The sequence below is a fragment of the Thamnophis elegans genome, chromosome 3 (assembly GCF_009769535.1).
Source record: "Thamnophis elegans isolate rThaEle1 chromosome 3, rThaEle1.pri, whole genome shotgun sequence".
NCBI lineage: Eukaryota > Metazoa > Chordata > Lepidosauria > Squamata > Colubridae > Thamnophis > Thamnophis elegans.
The window spans coordinates 33,343,514-33,362,464 of NC_045543.1; the positions used below are offsets into that span (position 1 = coordinate 33,343,514).

General features: G+C 34.0%; 3 protein-coding genes across 4 annotated transcripts in view; 2 read left to right on the forward strand and 1 right to left on the reverse strand.

The window, feature by feature from the left end:
* RCBTB2 (RCC1 and BTB domain containing protein 2) overlaps positions 1 to 2,344 on the forward strand; it is a 73,859-nt gene extending 71,515 nt beyond the window's left edge. The window contains exon 12 of the mRNA XM_032212954.1: positions 2,136 to 2,344. Within this exon, the coding sequence (XP_032068845.1) occupies positions 2,136 to 2,255 (120 nt within the window). The 3' untranslated portion in view covers positions 2,256 to 2,344. The remainder of the gene's footprint in view (positions 1 to 2,135) is intronic.
* Positions 1 to 18,951, reverse strand: part of RB1 (RB transcriptional corepressor 1) — a 63,585-nt gene that overhangs the window by 19,010 nt on the left and 25,624 nt on the right. For both annotated transcript variants that reach the window (XM_032212950.1, XM_032212949.1), the window contains exons 9-17: positions 18,358 to 18,435; positions 17,779 to 17,888; positions 17,075 to 17,149; positions 16,496 to 16,583; positions 13,103 to 13,219; positions 10,184 to 10,240; positions 10,051 to 10,082; positions 9,872 to 9,948; positions 9,474 to 9,676 (exon numbers count right to left, since the gene is read on the reverse strand). In XM_032212950.1, coding sequence (XP_032068841.1) covers positions 9,474 to 9,676; positions 9,872 to 9,948; positions 10,051 to 10,082; positions 10,184 to 10,240; positions 13,103 to 13,219; positions 16,496 to 16,583; positions 17,075 to 17,149; positions 17,779 to 17,888; positions 18,358 to 18,435 — 837 coding nt within the window. The remainder of the gene's footprint in view (positions 1 to 9,473; positions 9,677 to 9,871; positions 9,949 to 10,050; positions 10,083 to 10,183; positions 10,241 to 13,102; positions 13,220 to 16,495; positions 16,584 to 17,074; positions 17,150 to 17,778; positions 17,889 to 18,357; positions 18,436 to 18,951) is intronic.
* On the forward strand, positions 2,340 to 3,824 carry LPAR6 (lysophosphatidic acid receptor 6). Its single transcript, XM_032212962.1, has one exon. It carries the CDS (start codon positions 2,340 to 2,342, stop codon positions 3,363 to 3,365), a length of 1,026 nt encoding a protein of 341 aa, XP_032068853.1. The 3' UTR covers positions 3,366 to 3,824.

The window sequence follows — 18,951 nt, forward strand, 5'->3', positions numbered from 1 at the left end:
TTATTCTGTTGATAATTTTGCAAATAATGTATTCTATTGTTAAGAATCAAATATGAGAAATTATGTAGAGTGAAATGAGTATATTAAAGTACTTAAAAAGTGCAACCAATTTACACTATTCTTTCCAACTCTGTACACAGAAATTCATTTATATTAAGTAATAGTTCAAGTTTCTTTATTCTCTATAGGTCAACTTTTGTGATAAACGACAACTAGTTGAATAATCAAAACTACCAAAATAGTGACAGAGCATGACACATACAGAACCTCTTCAGAAATGCTGTAGTACTAGTTCTCAAAGTAGGCAAACTGCTTTGTCTTTTGTCTAGAATTTTATGAATATAATAAAGAAATAATAAAAAGCGGCACCCAAGTAAAACAGTATCTATACAAAGATGTTACTTTTCTGGTGGAAAACCCCCATCTACTATTACCTAAAGATAAGTGTGCATTATTTTTTTAGGAATTCATTTACACATTTCCTCAGAAGTTTTAAAAAAATAGCATGTTTACAGAAAATGCCATATCAATTCTTCTAAGTGAGATATAGCACAATGCCACCACTAAGTGGTGCTTGGCTGTACGTTTCATAAATGGATTTTAAAGTAGTACATACATACATATCTACAGTACTTATGATCAAAGACAAATTTATAAAACACTTAAAATCTAACAAGAGTCTTTTCCATCCAAAAATGATCAATAAACTGTTGTCATATTTTCTGAATGGTCCCACAAGAAATAAGATGCATTAAAATTCATATGAATTCACTTGATCTGCCCAGACTATAGAGCATTATAGAGCTGAATTTTAAAGGAACATTACTGAGCAGAGCCACACCCTACATCTCGAACTTTGTACCTTCTTTCACTTTTATCTAGGAAAAATATTTAGATAATCACATTTGTACATAAAGTTACAATATATTAAATTCTGTCCCACAGCATTAAGCATCCTATGTTTAGTTACATATAGGTGCATAGGAAATCAAGGTGAAACATTAATTAAGGCTTTCATAAAATAAAGACTGGTTTCAAAGTAGCTCAACTCTAAAGCTCATTTGAATCAACAAGGAAATGCTAGCTCAGAAAATGCAGCCGTTTAATGCAAAAAAATAAAAATGTTTTGAAAAATCTATAAGAACATTATCACAGCAAAAATATTCTTATTTATAGAGTTTGCCTGCGCACTGCTCCTGGGGGTGCAGCAGGCAAACACTGTCTGCGTGGAGCTCCTGGCAGTGTGGGGTATCAAAAGGTGGTGCACAGTGGGGGTGGGGGGCAGCCAAACTCCCCATTCGGCATCATGCAAGCAGAGGCAGGGGAGAGGCAGCAGCCAAACTGCCAGTTAGGTGTCAGACCAAAGTCCAGGTGCGGAGGCAATGGTGGGGGTGAAAATGGGAACTGGGTGAAAGTAGAAAGCCAGAGGCCCATTGGCCAGGAAGAATCGCTGGGGGAGGGCCAGCACAGGAGGAAAGCTGGCTGTAAATGGGCTGAGGCAGGTGGCTGGAGGTGAAGGAGGCACGGCCAAGGAAACACTTATGTTTAAGACTAATAAAGTTTAAGTCTAAAATAAATTCAGTCTAGCAAAGATTTCAAGAGAGTTTAAAAAAAAGTGATTATCATACTGAGTTATATGCACACTTTCCAATACAAATATTTGTGACTAAAATCTTTTCAACTAAACACCTTAAAGCAGAATTGAAAACTGAAACCTTTTGTAGCTCAGCCCCTTCTTCCTGTGATGTTATCATGTAAGTTGAGTAAGCATGGGTAGGACTTTTTGTTTAATCTTCTCTGAAGACGGAAACGCATAATAGCAGAGTAGCATCTGAGGAAGGAGCTGAAATTCAGCAAGAAAGGACATGCTTCGGAATTTTATTCCATCGTACAGTTCAACGACAAGAAGATTGAAAACTGCAACACAGTGATGAAACCTGGACGTCTATTTTCCTAGGAGTTTCAAAGTTACTTAATTTAAGTTTACAAAGGATTTATTTGTAATATTTTTTTATTTCCAATATTTTTTCCAGTGAATGAGAAGGAGCAATCTCAACATTTGAAGAAATTACATTTTGGATTTTAATTAATTTGAAGGATAATGTTCCTTATTTCTGAAATTTACTACTGTCTAGATTTGTGAATATGAACAACTAACATTTTTGGAAGAAAGGAATGACATATTGATCAATAGAACTGGCTTATTGAACATGAAAATTTCAAATAATGTGGACCCAAGTGAAGGAAAAGACTAGATTTACAAACCATCTGAGGATTTACTACAGCTATAACAAAGGTACAGACTTACTGAGGAATTTTGTAAATAAATAATTGTCATTATGGTGGCAAATTCCAACTGTACTGTTCAAGACTCCTTTAAATATACTTTATATGGCTATGTGTTTAGTATGGTATTTGTCCTTGGTTTAATATCAAACTGTGTTGCTATTTACATCTTTACGTGCACACTAAAAATCAGAAATGAAACTACAACTTACATGCTTAATTTAGCAATATCAGATCTCCTTTTTGTGTTTACATTACCATTCAGAATTTACTCTTTTGCATCGAAAGACTGGCCATTTGGAGATGTACTATGCAAGATTTCTGTCACACTGTTTTATACAAACATGTATGGGAGCATTTTGTTTTTAACCAGTATCAGTATTGACCGTTTTTTAGCAATTGTATATCCATTTTGGTCAAAGACAATCAGAACAAAAAGAAATGCAAAGATCATCTGCATTATAATTTGGATAATTGTGACAACAGGAAGCATACCAGCAAGTTTCTTTCAATCCACCAATGCTCGTGTTAGTACTGAAGGATGGAAACACAATACATGTTTTGAACACTTCTCTGAAAAAACTTGGAAAACCTACCTTTCAAGAATTATTATTTTCATTGAAACAGTAGGCTTTTTTATTCCTCTCATACTGAATGTGACATGCTCTGCAATAGTTATAAGGACATTAAATAAGCCAATTACACTGACCAGGAATAAATTAAGTAGAAAAAAAGTTCTACGAATGATACTTGTTCACTTACTGATCTTCTGTTTCTGTTTTGTTCCTTATAACATCACCCTAATATTTTATGCCCTGATGAGAACTCAAGCATGGGTTAATTGTTCAATTGTTACTGCTGTTAGAGTTATGTATCCAATCACTCTGTGTATTGCTATTTCAAACTGTTGTTTTGACCCTATAGTATATTATTTTATTTCAGCCAGTATTCAAAATTCAATAAAAATAAAAACTTCATCAACTAGAAGACAGAGATTTTCTGAAACTCAAGTTTCTGATACTCAAGTTCGATCCCAAGCATTAAAAGCAAGAGTACTGGACATTGAATCTACTATATAAATGGTGTTGACAGTTAGAAAATAGAATGTTCAAGAATGTTCTTATTTTTTCTTCAAATATAGTTAAATTGAATTTAAAAGTTGTGAATTTTAAACACTATTTTTAATCTGTAAGCTGTTGTTTTATGAAATTTATATTATCAAATTAGAAAAATATTTCATCTATGTGGATTTAAAAGAAAATATTTTTATTATTCAATATCTTAGGAAAAGGAGGTGTTATAATAAAGTGCTAATAGTTTTCCTTATTATCCAATAAATTGTTTTCTTTCTTATGTTACCAGTTTCAATATTAACATCATTGACAATTTAACATTTTATTCAAAGGTAATTTACTATTGAAAAGACTGTGGAACTGTATAATAAATTCTATCATGTAAAAGTGAAGAGAAATAGTTTATGGTGATTGTTTATGAACCTTGCTAAAATCTTGTTTATTTGAATTATGAAGTATTAAACATAACCTTCAACTATCACATGGAATTAACAAGTTCTAAGTGATATATTATTATCTGAAAAGTTTTGGTGACAGTTGAAAAAATTCCTACTGTGAATGAGAAAATATTTGCATAGCCTTTGGTCAGAATATTATGAGATTTTCAGATACATTTTTGGGATGTTAGTTAATTGCAGCAAAAAAACTGGAATTATATTGTACCTTAGGAGTGGGATCCTCAACCTCTGGGCCATGGCTCACTACTGTGCCGTGGCTTATTCATAATTTGGCCGTGTGAGTGGCTGGCCAGAGCGTGCAAGCACGCAAATCAATTTGTGTGAGCGATGGGCTGGCCAGAAATGCCTGCTGCTCTGCCACTCACAACCGGAGCTGTGCATGCATATGCTACCCTGCCACTCATGCTATCCAGTTCCCCTCCCCCCCCAACCAGGCCGCCAAACCACAAAGGTTGGGGACTACCGCATAAGAAAGACACATAAGCATCTTTCACATAAGCATCTTTCTAAGTAGATAACTTATTATATTTTTTAATTGTTTTAGCTAGTAATAATAGAGAACAATTAATGCACTAAGTTCACACTATAAGATACTGTCCATTTACTTTTAGCTTAAAATATGAACCTAGCTATACAGGTAGTTCTCAATTTATGACCACAATTGACTCCAAAAATTTTGTTGCTAATAGCAATAGCAGTAGACTTATATACCGCTTCATAGGCCTATCAGGCCTCTCTAAGCGGTTTACAGAGAGTCAGCATATTGCCCCCAACAATCTGGGTCCTCATTTTACCCACCTCGGAAGGATGGAAGGCTGAGTCAACCTTGAGCCTGGTGAGATTTGAACCGCTGACCTGCTGATCTAGCAGTAGCCTGCAGTGCTGCATTTAACCACTGCGCCACCTTTATTATTAAGTTAAATGAGTTTTGTTAAGTGAGTTTTGCCCCATTTTATGACCTTTCTTGCCACAGTTATTAAGTGAATCACTGCAATTGTTAAGTCAATAACACAGTTGAAAAATGAATCTGGCTTCCCTATCAACTTTGCTTGCCAGAGTGTTGCAAAACACTGCAACCATCAAATACGTTCCAGTTGCCATGTGTCTGAATTTTGATTATGTGATGAATGAGAATGCCGCAAAGGTCTTAAGTGTAAAAAAACAGTCATAAGTAACTTTTTCCAGTGCTGTTGCAACTTCAAATTGTCACTAAATGAATGGTTATAAGTTGAGGACTACCTGTAGTGATATAGCTATACAATTTATTTTGATTTATAAACTTCACAGGGTTTTTTGAGTACCTGGCTAATTGTGGCTTATTGAGCAATCCATAGTTTTAAAAAATGAAATAAGTGAGTAAACTATCGTGAGATTCCAATATTTTTTTCTTCTGGTCTATACTTTACACATTTATTCCCTTTAATTTTACTGTTTAGTTTGATTAGTCTTTAAAAGATAGCTGAGAGCTCAGATAGATTTTTATATATTGTGCTGGAGGTAACACATCCTGTAAATTGCACAATTTCATTTGGAAACTACTATCGAGGAGCCATTAATTGCTCGGCAACTTTTACCAGAAAAATAAACTACTTCACCTTAAATTACTGTAAAGACCAATAATCAGTTGGTTTTATATTCTAAGCGATTTTAAAGGCTCAGTGTCTTACAGAAAATTTTACAATAATCAAATCATAATCAAATTAATATTTGTATAGTAATGATATGAAAAAAAACTGCATCAGTAATACTGGCAAGTAAAATTGGCCAATAATTCTCAACTGGAGAAAGGCACTTCTGGTTACAATCAATATCAAAACATAGTAAATTACAAATATATTAATAATCTTTATTCAAAAGCAAAATGTGCAAGAAATCATCTTCACTATAAAGCTATGAATAAGGCTGTGTAAAGCATTCAAAAGAGATGTTTCCAACATGTAGAAACACATGACTCTTTAATTAAATAAAGCAACAATTTTATTTACAAGGTCCACACAATTCTTTTGGAAGCTACACCCAGTTGTCTCTGCATGTATGTGCATGCAAAGTCACTTCTCATTTAGGAGCAACCAGAGCATTCAACCTTAAGAGCTGGCCTCCAGCAATCTGCCATTTTAATTCCACATAACCCTCTGGGCCTCACAGGAACCAACATATTTCTTAGAAAATAAATATAACATGTGGCAATGAGCCAGACTTTTCTCTGAAATATTTGTAATTGCGTGGTTATGGAAGGGGTTAGAGTAATTATAACAAACTACCAAAGGAAAACTTTGGGTTGGACAATGCTACAACTATGTTGTAGAAGTCATAATGTGTGTTTGTTTATATAAACATTAAGGTAGCTTCTGTAAGCAACTTTAATCATTCCTTGTTCTTTGTATTTTACTAATTATTTCTTTGGAGACTTTAGGATTCTGAATATGATTTCTTTCCTGTGCATGTCATTTTTTTCCCTATGATTCAATTCACCAGAAACTCGGAACTTCTCCAGTTCATCATGCTGGTTGGGAAATTCTGGGAATTGGAAGTCCACATATTTTAAAATTGCCAACTTTGAGAAACACTGACTTAAAGCAAGTATTAATTTGTCTCTGCTAATAAGTATTATTGCAAATTCTGAAGAGTATCTTGTAAATAATGTTCCAAAATATGCAATTTAAATTCATTCATTCATGGGGTTTTTAATCTGTTATTCTAAAACCTATTTTTTCCTCTGTATACAATAGCAGACATTGAAATATTTAACATACCTAAAGATAATTTCTATCTAACTTTCTGTATGCCCATGTCCATTTAATATATAAAATTATTTCATGCATATACACACACAAGCACACAGATTTATCAGAAACTAATTTCCTACGTTCTATTTTTTTAAGTCAGTTTTCTAGTAACTTCGCACCCTATTATCTGTATTCAGAGGTTTTTTTTAAAAAAAAAATTATTTTTAATTTAAAACAAACACAACATCCTTCTTTACATGCTGTTGAAAGTGTATCAGTTGGTTATAAAAAGAATTTCGTGCATCTCTTCCACAGTCAACAAACATAATTCATATTAACTCAAGCATTTTAACTCAAATATTTATACATGTCACCATCATATCTCCATTTTCATTTGACTATAATTGTTTAAGCGTCCTTCATCATAAAATATACCAAAATATAATACATAACCACATACTTGGCCTTTCAATTACTATTTCTAAAATCCTCCACTAACACTAAATCCTTATGTCCTATTCTAGCTAAACATTCATAATATTTAATAACAAAATTTTCTAATCCTCCTTTCCAAATCACTGTTTAAAATTTACATCCAGTTTCCTTATGTTATACCCATATATATACATATATATGATGAGAGCTAAATAGCTTGAAATAGATCTATACTAGTCTCCCTTTATTTATTTATCAGCATAAATATAACATATATATATATATACACACACACACACACACACACACATATATACATACATATACACGTTGTTATTCTTATCCCTCCTTTATTTGAGGAGCGATAAGAATTTTTTTTTTTTATTAACCTTTATATATAACCCAAAGGGATTTCTAATCTTCCTTACATGGGTACCATTCAATATTCATATCCAATTATACCATAACACTACACATTGTATACATTAGTAACATTATCAATTATTTATTTAAACTATATCTATTGTCAATAAATTTCACTAAGTTTAACTAGTTTTAAATTATATTCTTCCATCTATCAACCTGTATCTTTCCAATAGCAAAACAGTCTCATAGCTTCTGCAATTTGTGGTGCCAGTCCTCTAATCATCTCCTTGATCAACTTTGTATGGATTCCTCTTAGCAACTCCTTGCTTATAAGATCTTAGAGTCCATTTTTTGTTATGGCAGCTTTGATTAGAGTTAAAATAATGTTTGATCATCAGGACTATCTGAATGCATTTGGATCAAACACTTTCAGAAGTAATTCAACACAGTATAAAACTTGTAAACTGAAAAATTATAATACTGTTTTTAGTATAAAATAAGTCTTTGAAACAGTAGACCAGCAGTCTCCAACATTTCTGGTTTTGTGTACCAGTGTAGGTGGAGGAAAGAGGATGGTTCCGTGCAAGTGGCGGGCAAACACAGGCAGTTCCATTTGTGCAAGCAGCAGTCATGTATGCCCACAGCTCACACAAATGGAGCTGCATGTGCATACTCATCCACCATGGTCACGCACCACTTTCACAGCCTGGCTCTGAACAGGATGCGGCCCAGGGGTTGGGGACCCCTCAGTAGACCACTATGGAAAGAGTAAGGTTTTATTTAATATTTGTTTGTTTGTTGATTTAATCTTATTTACTTCTTAGGATCCAAGACTTCCAAAGCTAATGCAAAATGCTGAATTTAACTTCTTAATCATTTTGGTCCCCTTCCAGGTAAAACAGTTATCTTTTGACTGCTTTAGTGCTTAACTAGAAAGAGAAAAATTCATGTTTTGTCCTTCATTTAATGATGATGGTCTATGACAAAAATGAAGATTTATTGATTTATTTCTTCCTTTAGTTTACAGGTAGTCCTCACCTTACAACAGTTCATTTAATGACAGTTCAGTTACAATGGTGCTGAAAAAAGTGACATGATCATTTATCACAGTTATAATCCTTGAGCATCCCTATGATCATGTGATCAAAATTCAGATGCCTGGCAACTGGTTCATACTTATAACTATTGCAGTGTGGCAGGGTCATGTGATCACCTTTTCCAACCTTCTGACAAGCAAAGTCAATGCGGAAGCCAGATTCACTTAACAACCGAGTTACTAACTAAACAACTGCAATGATTCACTTAATAACTGTGGCAGGAAAGATCATAAAATGGGGCAAAACTCACTTAACAAATGTTTCACTTAACAAACATTTTGGGTTCAATCATGGTTGCAAGTTGAGGACTACCTGTACTACTGAAAAAAATAGAAAAAACAATGTTCATTGCCCTTTTATTATTAGATAAGCAGAGATATTCTATGTATAAAGGTAGCTGGAGTTGACCACAATTTTCATTTTTCAATATTATTTAAATGACCGAATACCAATTTCTACAATTTTCAAAACAATATATTAAAATTAAAGAACAAAGCTTACATTTGATTTCTTTAGTCATGGTCTTTGAAATCTAATGAAGGTATTTTTCTTTTCCCCCTTTACATCCTTTTTAAATTCAAATTATGTGTAACTGTCTGATAGGGAGTGGGGGGAGTATGTTGCCATAGGTAAGATGTCCCAAAGAAGACCAATACTGAATTGACAAGAAACCCCTGAGACAAATACTTTTGTCCTGCTTAAATTGCTACCTTTTTTTAGTAATTCATTCCCAATTCACTCTTAAGAACCCAAGAACTAATCTGTTTCCAAACACTGTAGAGAAGCAAAACTATTATAAAGAAATAGAAAATGCCTTGGAATGTAGGTCTTCAAACTAGTCTTCACAATTTAAAAAAGTATGTGTGTTCTACTGAGGAAATAGATATCACTTTAACTCCTACTTCACTTGGATTATATGTTTATAAAATTGTCCTAATGTAAATTCAGAGTTTACCCAATAAACTATACAATCAAAATAATGTTATGGAACATAGACATACATTGTTATTATATGTTTAGGAAACAACTTACTGATTGCCATGCAAGCGATTCCATAATTTTGTGTTCACAGCATTCTAGGTGTTTTATCATCTCTCTGGTCAAGCTTGGTTCTGCTTTAATGAAGCTTTCAACAATCATGTATAATTCAAAGGCTTTCAAATCCAGGATGTTGATGATCCATGGAAAAGACAAGTCTGTTTCTATGTTCATGCTCTGTGAAGCATTTCTTGAAGCTTAGGAGAACACAACTGATTAATGTAGAGCAACAAAGTCATGTACAAAATTAGTTACGCTGAATTATTACAAGACTTTATATTTAAAATAACATTTTAAAGATGGTAGATCCCCTATCACAGAAAATGCTTTGGGAAAAGAAGTTTGTCCCAGAAATGACTGCTTGATAATGCTTCTACTTAATTTGAACTTACTGCCATATGTAGCCATGACTAGCTCAAGAGCACAAGCCAACAGAGAGATGTGGAAGACGTCATTATTCAAAAGTTTGCTGTAAACGAAAATAGCATACCTCATTAACTTTTTATCACATAAACATTCTAAAACAGTTTTACAAAGTAGAGATAGCTAAATAATATTTTAACAAACATACCTGAAATTATGAACTGACAGACGTTTTTCTTCCTGTAACAGATATATATATATATAACTAAAAATTTAGCATAGCATTTTATAAAGCTAACACATAGAGTATTATTAAAAAAAACAATATACTGGAAACATACCGACTTTAATAAGGATTCCATCACACGATAGTATAACCTTACTCCAATTTTGTACCTCTGAAATAGCAAATAAAGTATTATTTTACAAGTGAAACATAATAGCAATAGCACTCAGACTTATATACCGCTTTACAGTGCTTTATTACAGCCCTCTCTAAGCAGTTTGTAAGCATATTGCCCCCACCAATCTAGGTCCATGATGGCGAACCTATGGCACAGGTGGCACATGGAGCCATTTCTGAGGGCACGCGTGGCGTTGCTCTATCAGCTCCAGCGCGCATGCACATGCTAGGCAGCTGATTTTTGTCTTTGATTTTTGGCTGTTTTTCACCCTCCGGAGGCTTCCTTGTAGCCTCCGGAGGGAAAAAAACCAGTCCAACATGTAAGTCTGAAGTTTGGGAATGGACTTCCAGTTTGCGCATTGGGCTGTTTTCGCCTTACGGAGACTTCAGGGAAGCCTCCGGAGGCAGAAAAATGGCCCAAGGGCAACCTAGAAGTCTGTTCCCAAACTTCTAGTTTGTATGTTGGACCATTTTTCGCTCTCCCAGGCTCCTAGAAAGCCTCTGAAGCCTGGGGAGGGCGAAATCTACCCGGCCCACCGAGAGTCGGAAAATAGGCTGTTTTCACCCTCCCCAGGCTTCTAGAAAGCCGTGCACACATGCAAGGGGCAGCGGGGAGTGTCACGTGCACATGCACAGGGGGCACAGTGCGACGGGCATTAAATTATGGGGACATGCAAGCATGAGCAATAGCACACGCACATGTGCTTTTGGCATCTGACGCAAAAAAGGTTTGCCATCACTGATATAGGTCCTCATTTTACCCACCTCGGAAGGATGGAAGGCTGAGTCAACCTTGAGCCTGGTGAGATTTGAACTGCCAAATTGCAGGCAGCCTGCAGACAGCAGAAGTAGCCTGCAGTACTGCACTCTAACCACTGCACCATCGTAGCTCATAGTTATGAATGCAAATTATTTAATCTTTTGCCAATTTTTGTGGGCTATTTAATTATACAGTACTACTTAAGAAAGTCTATTAGGGCCATCAGCCAAAAATTTATAAAACAGAATTCAATGCCTATACAAAAAAAGCATACACAATATCATGACATTTATAACATATTTTATCTTATGAGCCAAAAAATACTTCGGTGTATAACAGACTTTTGGAAATACATCACATGGAATTTTAACCTTTTGTTTAAGTAAAGTGCTAAATTCACTTTTATCCCTTTCTCTTTTATACTGCGCCAAATAATAAAAAATACATGCCTCATAGTTGCCTCATGATATCCCTTCATGGGAATGTATCCAAAGCCATTGCAGGAATTATGTATTTAAAACATTAATCTTAGTGATATTCTGCAAAATCTATGTTAATTAATTTGAGAATTAGATAGAGACTCTTAAATAAATAAAATTTGACAACCGGCACCTTAAATTCCACCTGGAAACATACCAATGCAGCCCACATAGTAATGTTTCATGTGCTGTATATCTAGCACAATTTACTACTTGCTCAGCTGTATTCTGCACCAATTGTAGTTTCTGATTGCTCGTTAGGGGCAGCTCCACATACAGCACATTGCAGTTATCTAAATAAGAGGTTACAAGGGCATGGGGAACAGTAAGCAGGGCCTCCCAGTTCAGGAATGGGCACTGCTAGTACACTACCCAAAGATATACAAAAGCTCTTCTAGGAATGGTCACCACCGGCAGGAAGTGTGAGTCTAGGATGACATTATGCATATTACACACTGGGTCTATCTGGAGCTACCCATCCAGAATTAAAAATGGAATAATCTTGTCTCCAGAGGACACAAATACCACAGCTACCTAATCTTGCTAGAATTGAGTTGGAGCCCATCTAATCCCCATCTGCCTCCAGACACTGGAATGGGACATCCATAGCATCGGTCAAGGGGCCTTGGTAGATATATAAAACTGGGTGTCAATTCATATTGTTATCTCACAAATACTACTTTGTCTGTTATGATCTTCAGTTTATGTCAGAAACACTTCAACATCCATAGGTTTCTCAGGTTTTTTCATGCTAGAAATATTTTAGTACTTAAAATCATAGGCCTGACTAGCTATCTGAGCAATTTCTGTGATTTGATAAGTCTTTAGACAGTTTATTAATTATTTCAGACATACTAAACATTATTTTACAGAACAATTTCTCTTGTTTAAAATCTTTAATTAAATGCTTGATGTCACATTACTCTTTATAGTGCTAAAACAGCCAAAGCTGTAGGCCTCATCTCAGACTCATTTTCTTTTCCACTTGAATAATGGCAATAGTTGGGTTTTTTTGTCCCTTTCAAGTTTGTTTCAATCTGCTTGTTCTGAAACACCTCTTCTAGACATTTTGCATTTCTTAATTGCTTTAGAAGAGAATTTAGTGAAGATGATCAACCAATAATAACTGATAGCCATCCAGTCACTTTATTGGTGAGATGGATGGCATATAAATGTAATAAATAAAAATAAATAAATATCAGGCTGAGGGCAAGTAAGGCATTCAGCAGGCCATCTTCAGCAGTGCTCCAATTCTAATTATTGTAGTACCTCAAATGCCATTCATTCCAATACATTTATAGGCAACATTGGTTTTTATTTCATTTCTATATTGTACTAACAAATATGTTTTCTTTGAGTTCTAGATTACACAATGTTTTGATAATAGAACTGATATTAAAAACTAAGCTGTTAAAATCAGCTTGCTTTACAGCATCTTACTTGCAGCATCATATTTTTGTTCCACAAATATATAAAGGGTATGAATTAATAAGAATTATGATAACACTTATATGATTAGGAATAGTTTAAACTCAATGATTTCCCCAACTCAATGCATTCCCCAGTTCAGAATTTATTTAACACTTAAGAAAAAAATAGATTTTGTTTTGAACTCTACCTGAGATCCAATTTCAGCACAGCCTTGTCCAACTGCTTCAGCAAATTTGTTCTTGAAGATAATACCCATATTTTCTATTCTTTTCACTATTGATTCATGAGGATTAACTGTGCAGTTCTGTAATATTTGGAAGGAAATCTTTAGATACCACCATCAAAGCTGACGTCAGCCAGAGCACAGAACAACTCAAAATAGTAGTGCAAGATCGGAAAACATGGTGAGACCTGGCCCATAGAATCGTGAAGAGTCAGACACAACTGAATAGGTAACATCATCAACATCTTTAGATACACAATATTATAGAATAATATAGAAAAACAAAATATCTTCAACTATAGGACGAGCTTTAGAAATAGTACATCACTGCTTCATTTTTTTAGCAACAGGATAGGATTGTTTTAATCAGAACAAACATGTAATTACAATACAATAGCAGAGTTGGAAGGGACCTTAGAGGTCTTGTAGTCCAACCCCCTGCCTGGGCAAGAAACCCTATACTGTTCCAGACAAATGGCTATCCAACATCTTCTTAAAGACTTCCAGTGTTGGGGCATTCACAACTTCTGGAGGCAAGCTGTTCCACCGATTAATTGTTTTAACTGTCAGGAAATTTCTCCTCAGTTCTAAGTTGCTTCTCTCCTTGATTAGTTTCCACCCATTGCTTCTTGTTCTATCCTCAAGTGCCTTGGAAAATAGTTGGACTCCCTCTTCTTTGTGGCAACCCCTGAGATATTGGAACACTGCTATCATGTCTCCCCTAGTCCTTCTTTTCATTAAAGTATACATACCCAGTTCCTGCAACCGTTCTTCATATGTTTTAGTCTCTAGTCCCCTAATCATCTTTGTTGCTCTTCTCTGCACTCTTTCTAGAGTCTCCACATCTTTTCTACATAATGGCAACCAAAACTGAATGCAGTATTCCAAGTGTGGCCTTACCAAGGCATTATAAAGTGGTATTAACACTTCACGTGATCTTGATTCTATCCCTCTGATTATGTAGCCTAGAACTGTGTTGGCTTTTTTGGCAGCTGCTGCACACTGCTGGGTCATATTTAAATGGTTGTCCACTAGGACTCCAAGATCCCTCTCACAGTTACTACTATTGAGCAAGGTACCACCTATACTGTACCTGTGCATTTCGTTTTTCTTGCCTAAATGTAGAACCTTAGTCTTTTTATCATTGAATTTCATTTTATTAGATAGTGCCCAATGTTCAAGTTTGTCAAGATCCTTCTGTATCTTGAGCCTATCTTCTGGAGTGTTGGCTATTCCTGCCAGCTTGGTGTCATCTGCAAATTTGATGAGTTTCCCATTTATTAAATAAATAATTAAATTATTATGTTTAAGAAATCAGTTCAGGAGACTAACATAAGAAAGAGCCTTTGAATTAATTTAAAATTTAAACTCACAGATGTATTATTGCAATACAAGAACCAACTTTGCAACGTGAGTTCTTTTTACCAAAGTAGTATGATTACTATGAACATTATAGTCAGTAGATAGCAATGATTCCCACTCTTATAACCTCTTATTTATATATTATATTAACCTGCCTTTGAACATAGTTCAAAATATGGAAGTAATCTTACTATTTAGGATCTGCTATTATGAACATGTTACAAGAAACTTTCAGAGTTGTTTTTGTTACAGGGATGAATATTATAGACCTATTTAGGATACAATATGACAAGGATGCTTGCTATATAAAACAATGCATCTCATATTAATACCTGCTTTTCCACTGGTTGGCAAAATATTTATTAATTTTGTTAATAAAGGTGTGCAGGCTCACCTGCCCCTTGTGAGGAACCATCCCCTCTTCCCCTCCCCATGCTGGTCTGCAAAGCTGGAAAGGTTGAGATTTTAGGATTTTGTGCAATGATTGAAAAAGAGAGGAAAAAACAAAGTTTAGCCCATAAGCCTAAAAAGTCTGCTTATATTTACTTTTAAGTTCAAGAAAGGTCTTTGAATGTGCTCCAATTTGAAGGACAGGCAATGACCATTTTCTGTGGTCATTGCAAAAGGCATTTTCTGTGTCAGTGCATTCCCATGTATGAGATGTTGCCCAGACTAGGACCAAACTGTTGTCATATCCACACTACTTTCAAAATCCTGGGTTAGTACGATGTATAAAACTCAGCCATTGCCCCATGGCTAATAACAGAGCAGGAAGATTGAGGTTGCTTGAGATAGTAATTATTCTCTGCTTAGAAAATTTATTCAGAGCAACAAGTAAAAAAAATAAATTCATGCTGTAGGGGAGTAATCATAATTACACAAATATCAATTTATAGAAACTGACTTGTCCTTTCCTCCTGTGTCACTGAGCTCTAAAAAGGTCCTTTGGAACATCCATATGTTTTAGAGAAGTTGTTGGTGAGAGTTGTATATGAGGAAATCCTTTCTGCCAATGTTAACCATAGTGAATAGATACCGTTGAATTTCACCCAATGATTCAAAAAATAATATCAATTTTCTTCTTAATTAGCACTTTTGTTATAACATTGTGTTTTATTCCTGACAGAAGTAATGCCCATCCTGCAAAAATCTTCCTTTTACCAAAATTTATGGCTTATCAGAGAATAAAGAATTAAATCCTGACAAAATAATATACTCTAAAACACCGCTACCCACCCTTTCCTGCTTGGCAGCATGGGGTAGGTGAGTGGCAGGCGCACACACAGCTCCACATGTGAGAGCGGATGGAGCTCATGCACACACTTGCAGATAGATAGATAGATAGATAGATAGATAGATAGATAGATAGATAGATAGATAGATAGATAGATAGATAGATCGATCCTAACAACTTAAGATATAGCCTGGTTTTCCTGTAATGTTAAGCCATAATTTGGAATGTACTTATAATTAGAATGCTTGTTTTAATAGTTGTCTTACTATGTCTTAACCTGAATCCAGCTATTTATGATGTGTTTTATATTTCATAAAAGCAATTACAAGACAAAACAATTCCCATTATATTCCACTCCATTTAGTTAAACAACAGTATTTTTGCATGCCCAAACCATACCTGAGCAAAAGCAAACATGGGGATTTATTAAATGTTGTTACTATCCTAACAAAAAATAATTGCAGAAATTAAACAACCAACTTTAGAATTGAAGAAAAAGAACTTACATAAATATTCTTCATAAAAACACACAATGGCGTAAAAAAATTTCTAACTTATTGCACAAATTGGTAAGCCAACAAACCTGACCAACAGCAGTATACACTGCCAACCTCTTCACATGTCTACTTTTAACCAAACTGAATCTTATTGAAACTAACCATATCATACCTGAAGCAATTATTATTTCCAGCTAGAAACAAAACAAAATCTGATACAAACTATGAAGAAGTCATAAGCATAGTTAAATTGTTGCTACTTACATTAAAATAGAAGAGAAGGTTGTCTGAAGGGGTATCACTTGCAGAGTTCAATATTATCATCAACTGCTGAATAGTATTCATTGCAGCTCTAAAGTGAATGAAGAACACTTAGTATTTTCTGAAACACAACAGCATTTAAATAAAGATATTCCTCAGAAATATATATTTTTAATATAACATTATAGTTGTTTTTTATAATTGTAGTATTAACATCCTCTGAAGCATTTTAAATTACCCATATTATGAAGAAATTATTTGTAGAGGCAGTGAAGTTGTACGACAATTTCAATCATAGATTTGCTAAATCGATGTAAGTCATACAATGTTTGAAAGCATTCTGCTATATACTGAGAAAAGTGCTAATATTAAAATATTGGACCTCTAAAACAGGCTATGCTTACTGTCGCATTTTTCTTTTGAAACTACAAATGTAAATGTATGCAATATTTTAATAAGACCAAAATATATATGAAACTTGACACTTATTTTTTTCAGCTTAAATATGTGACTTACAATTCAGAAATAATTAATTCTATCATTAAAATAATTCAATATTAATACAATTTAAATGATTCTTACCGAACAGGGGTTTGTGGAAGTACAATAGGAGAATCTTCAATTTGGTTTTTTGTAGGAGTTCTCTCTAACTGCAAACTTAATATAAGAAAAACGTCTCTACACATACGTGTCATGTAGACATATAAAAGCTTCTTATGTTAAACCAAGCTAAAATCTCTGGTCACATTTGTTCCCCCCATCACTTGTGACAGAGTTCTTGTTAATGATAACATTCAAAGAAAGATAGTTACATACTCCTAGCTGAGTTCTGATAATAGTAGTCCCCAAGTGTCCTTGTTCTGTGAGGTTTCTTATTTCATTCTTTTCACTCAATTTTTTTCAAGATGTATTCGATATTCATCTAGTATTTATTCATTCTCATTTCCTTTAGCAAATGTCCCAGACTTTGGCTTGACTGACTCTTGTAATTCAAAATCATATCTACTTATTGATATTATAACTTGGAAGGATCAAATATCCATTTTAGCCCAAGCTTCTACAAAAGCAGCAGCAGCATTGCCAAAGCTGAATAGGAATTAATAAAAGAGAGCATACTATCTATAACCAAATTGGACTCTATTCTATTGTCAATTCTAATCTTTCATTCTTAAATTATGTGCCTGTGAGACACTGCCTGTGAGGCAGCTGAAGCTAATCCTCAGATTATCTAATGAATGAATAGATATTACTGGAACATGGACTATGCAAAAAAGAAAATATATTACCATTCTTCATTTTCATATTTCAAAGTCTCATCTTTCTCTAGAAATAATCTAGCATCAATATCCTTGTTTTTCAAATACATTTCTTCATATTTGGTTGACAAATCTTCAACCTTAAGTTGAAAGAAAAATAGATTCATACTGAAAATGTACTATTCATCTATGATACATTTATATGTAATTTATACATTTTTTAGAAAATGTTGTTTATACTCTATTTATTTACTCCATTTTTTAATAAAAGTTATCATCTAATGCAGTGGTTTTTACACTGTGGGAAATTATTACTAAAGGAATAATATGGGTATATTCTGGGGGTAATTGAGTGATTTATATTTTTTTGTTTTTGAGTCCAGGATCCTATTTTGGAAACCTATCAGAAAAGGGGTAATTGGGTAAAACAGTTTAAGAACCACATGACATGTGACATTCAAATACCTCTACATTAAGAAAAAAGTATTAATAAACTGGTAAGTAGCATTTCACTATTAGAAAAGTCTATCAAGGGACAAATTTCTAATGATCAAAATCAAATCAAGAATTCATAATGGCAAACTGATTTTCAAATTCATTTAGGTTTACCTCCTGAAGTCTTCTGAAAGTTGTAGTGCCCATTGAATTCAGAAATGGAATAAAGCTAGTAAAGTAAACATTTTTCACCTAAAATTATAAAAGAGCATCAGTGTCATTTTTCATGCTTAAAATGGTATTAAAATGTATATGGTTTATTACTATAATTTAGTAGCATGAAGACATTGCTACATCTGAGACTTATTATCTAGAATTACATTTAGTTTAGCATGAATTCCTATAAAAACATATGGTTTAGGACATACCATTTGCATGAACTGTTCTAAGCAGATTGATCAGCATTCTAAGTTTTGACCATAAAAAGAGACTAATCATCATCTTTTTCTGCAATACCTTCTGTTATTTTACCACCTGAAAACTAAATTCACTGCATGTCTCAGGATTAGCTTTACTGATTCTATTACAAAGAAATGACAGCAAAGAACAAAGAGGAGAAGGAAGATGTGTTTGACATGTTTGCTGACTTGAGTTATTTGTAAAAAAAAAAATAGAAGTGGGATGTAAATAAATATATAACTAAACTTAAAAATCATGGAATTTGAAAAAAATGTATAATTAAGATATAGGCTGCAGAAATTTTCCCCA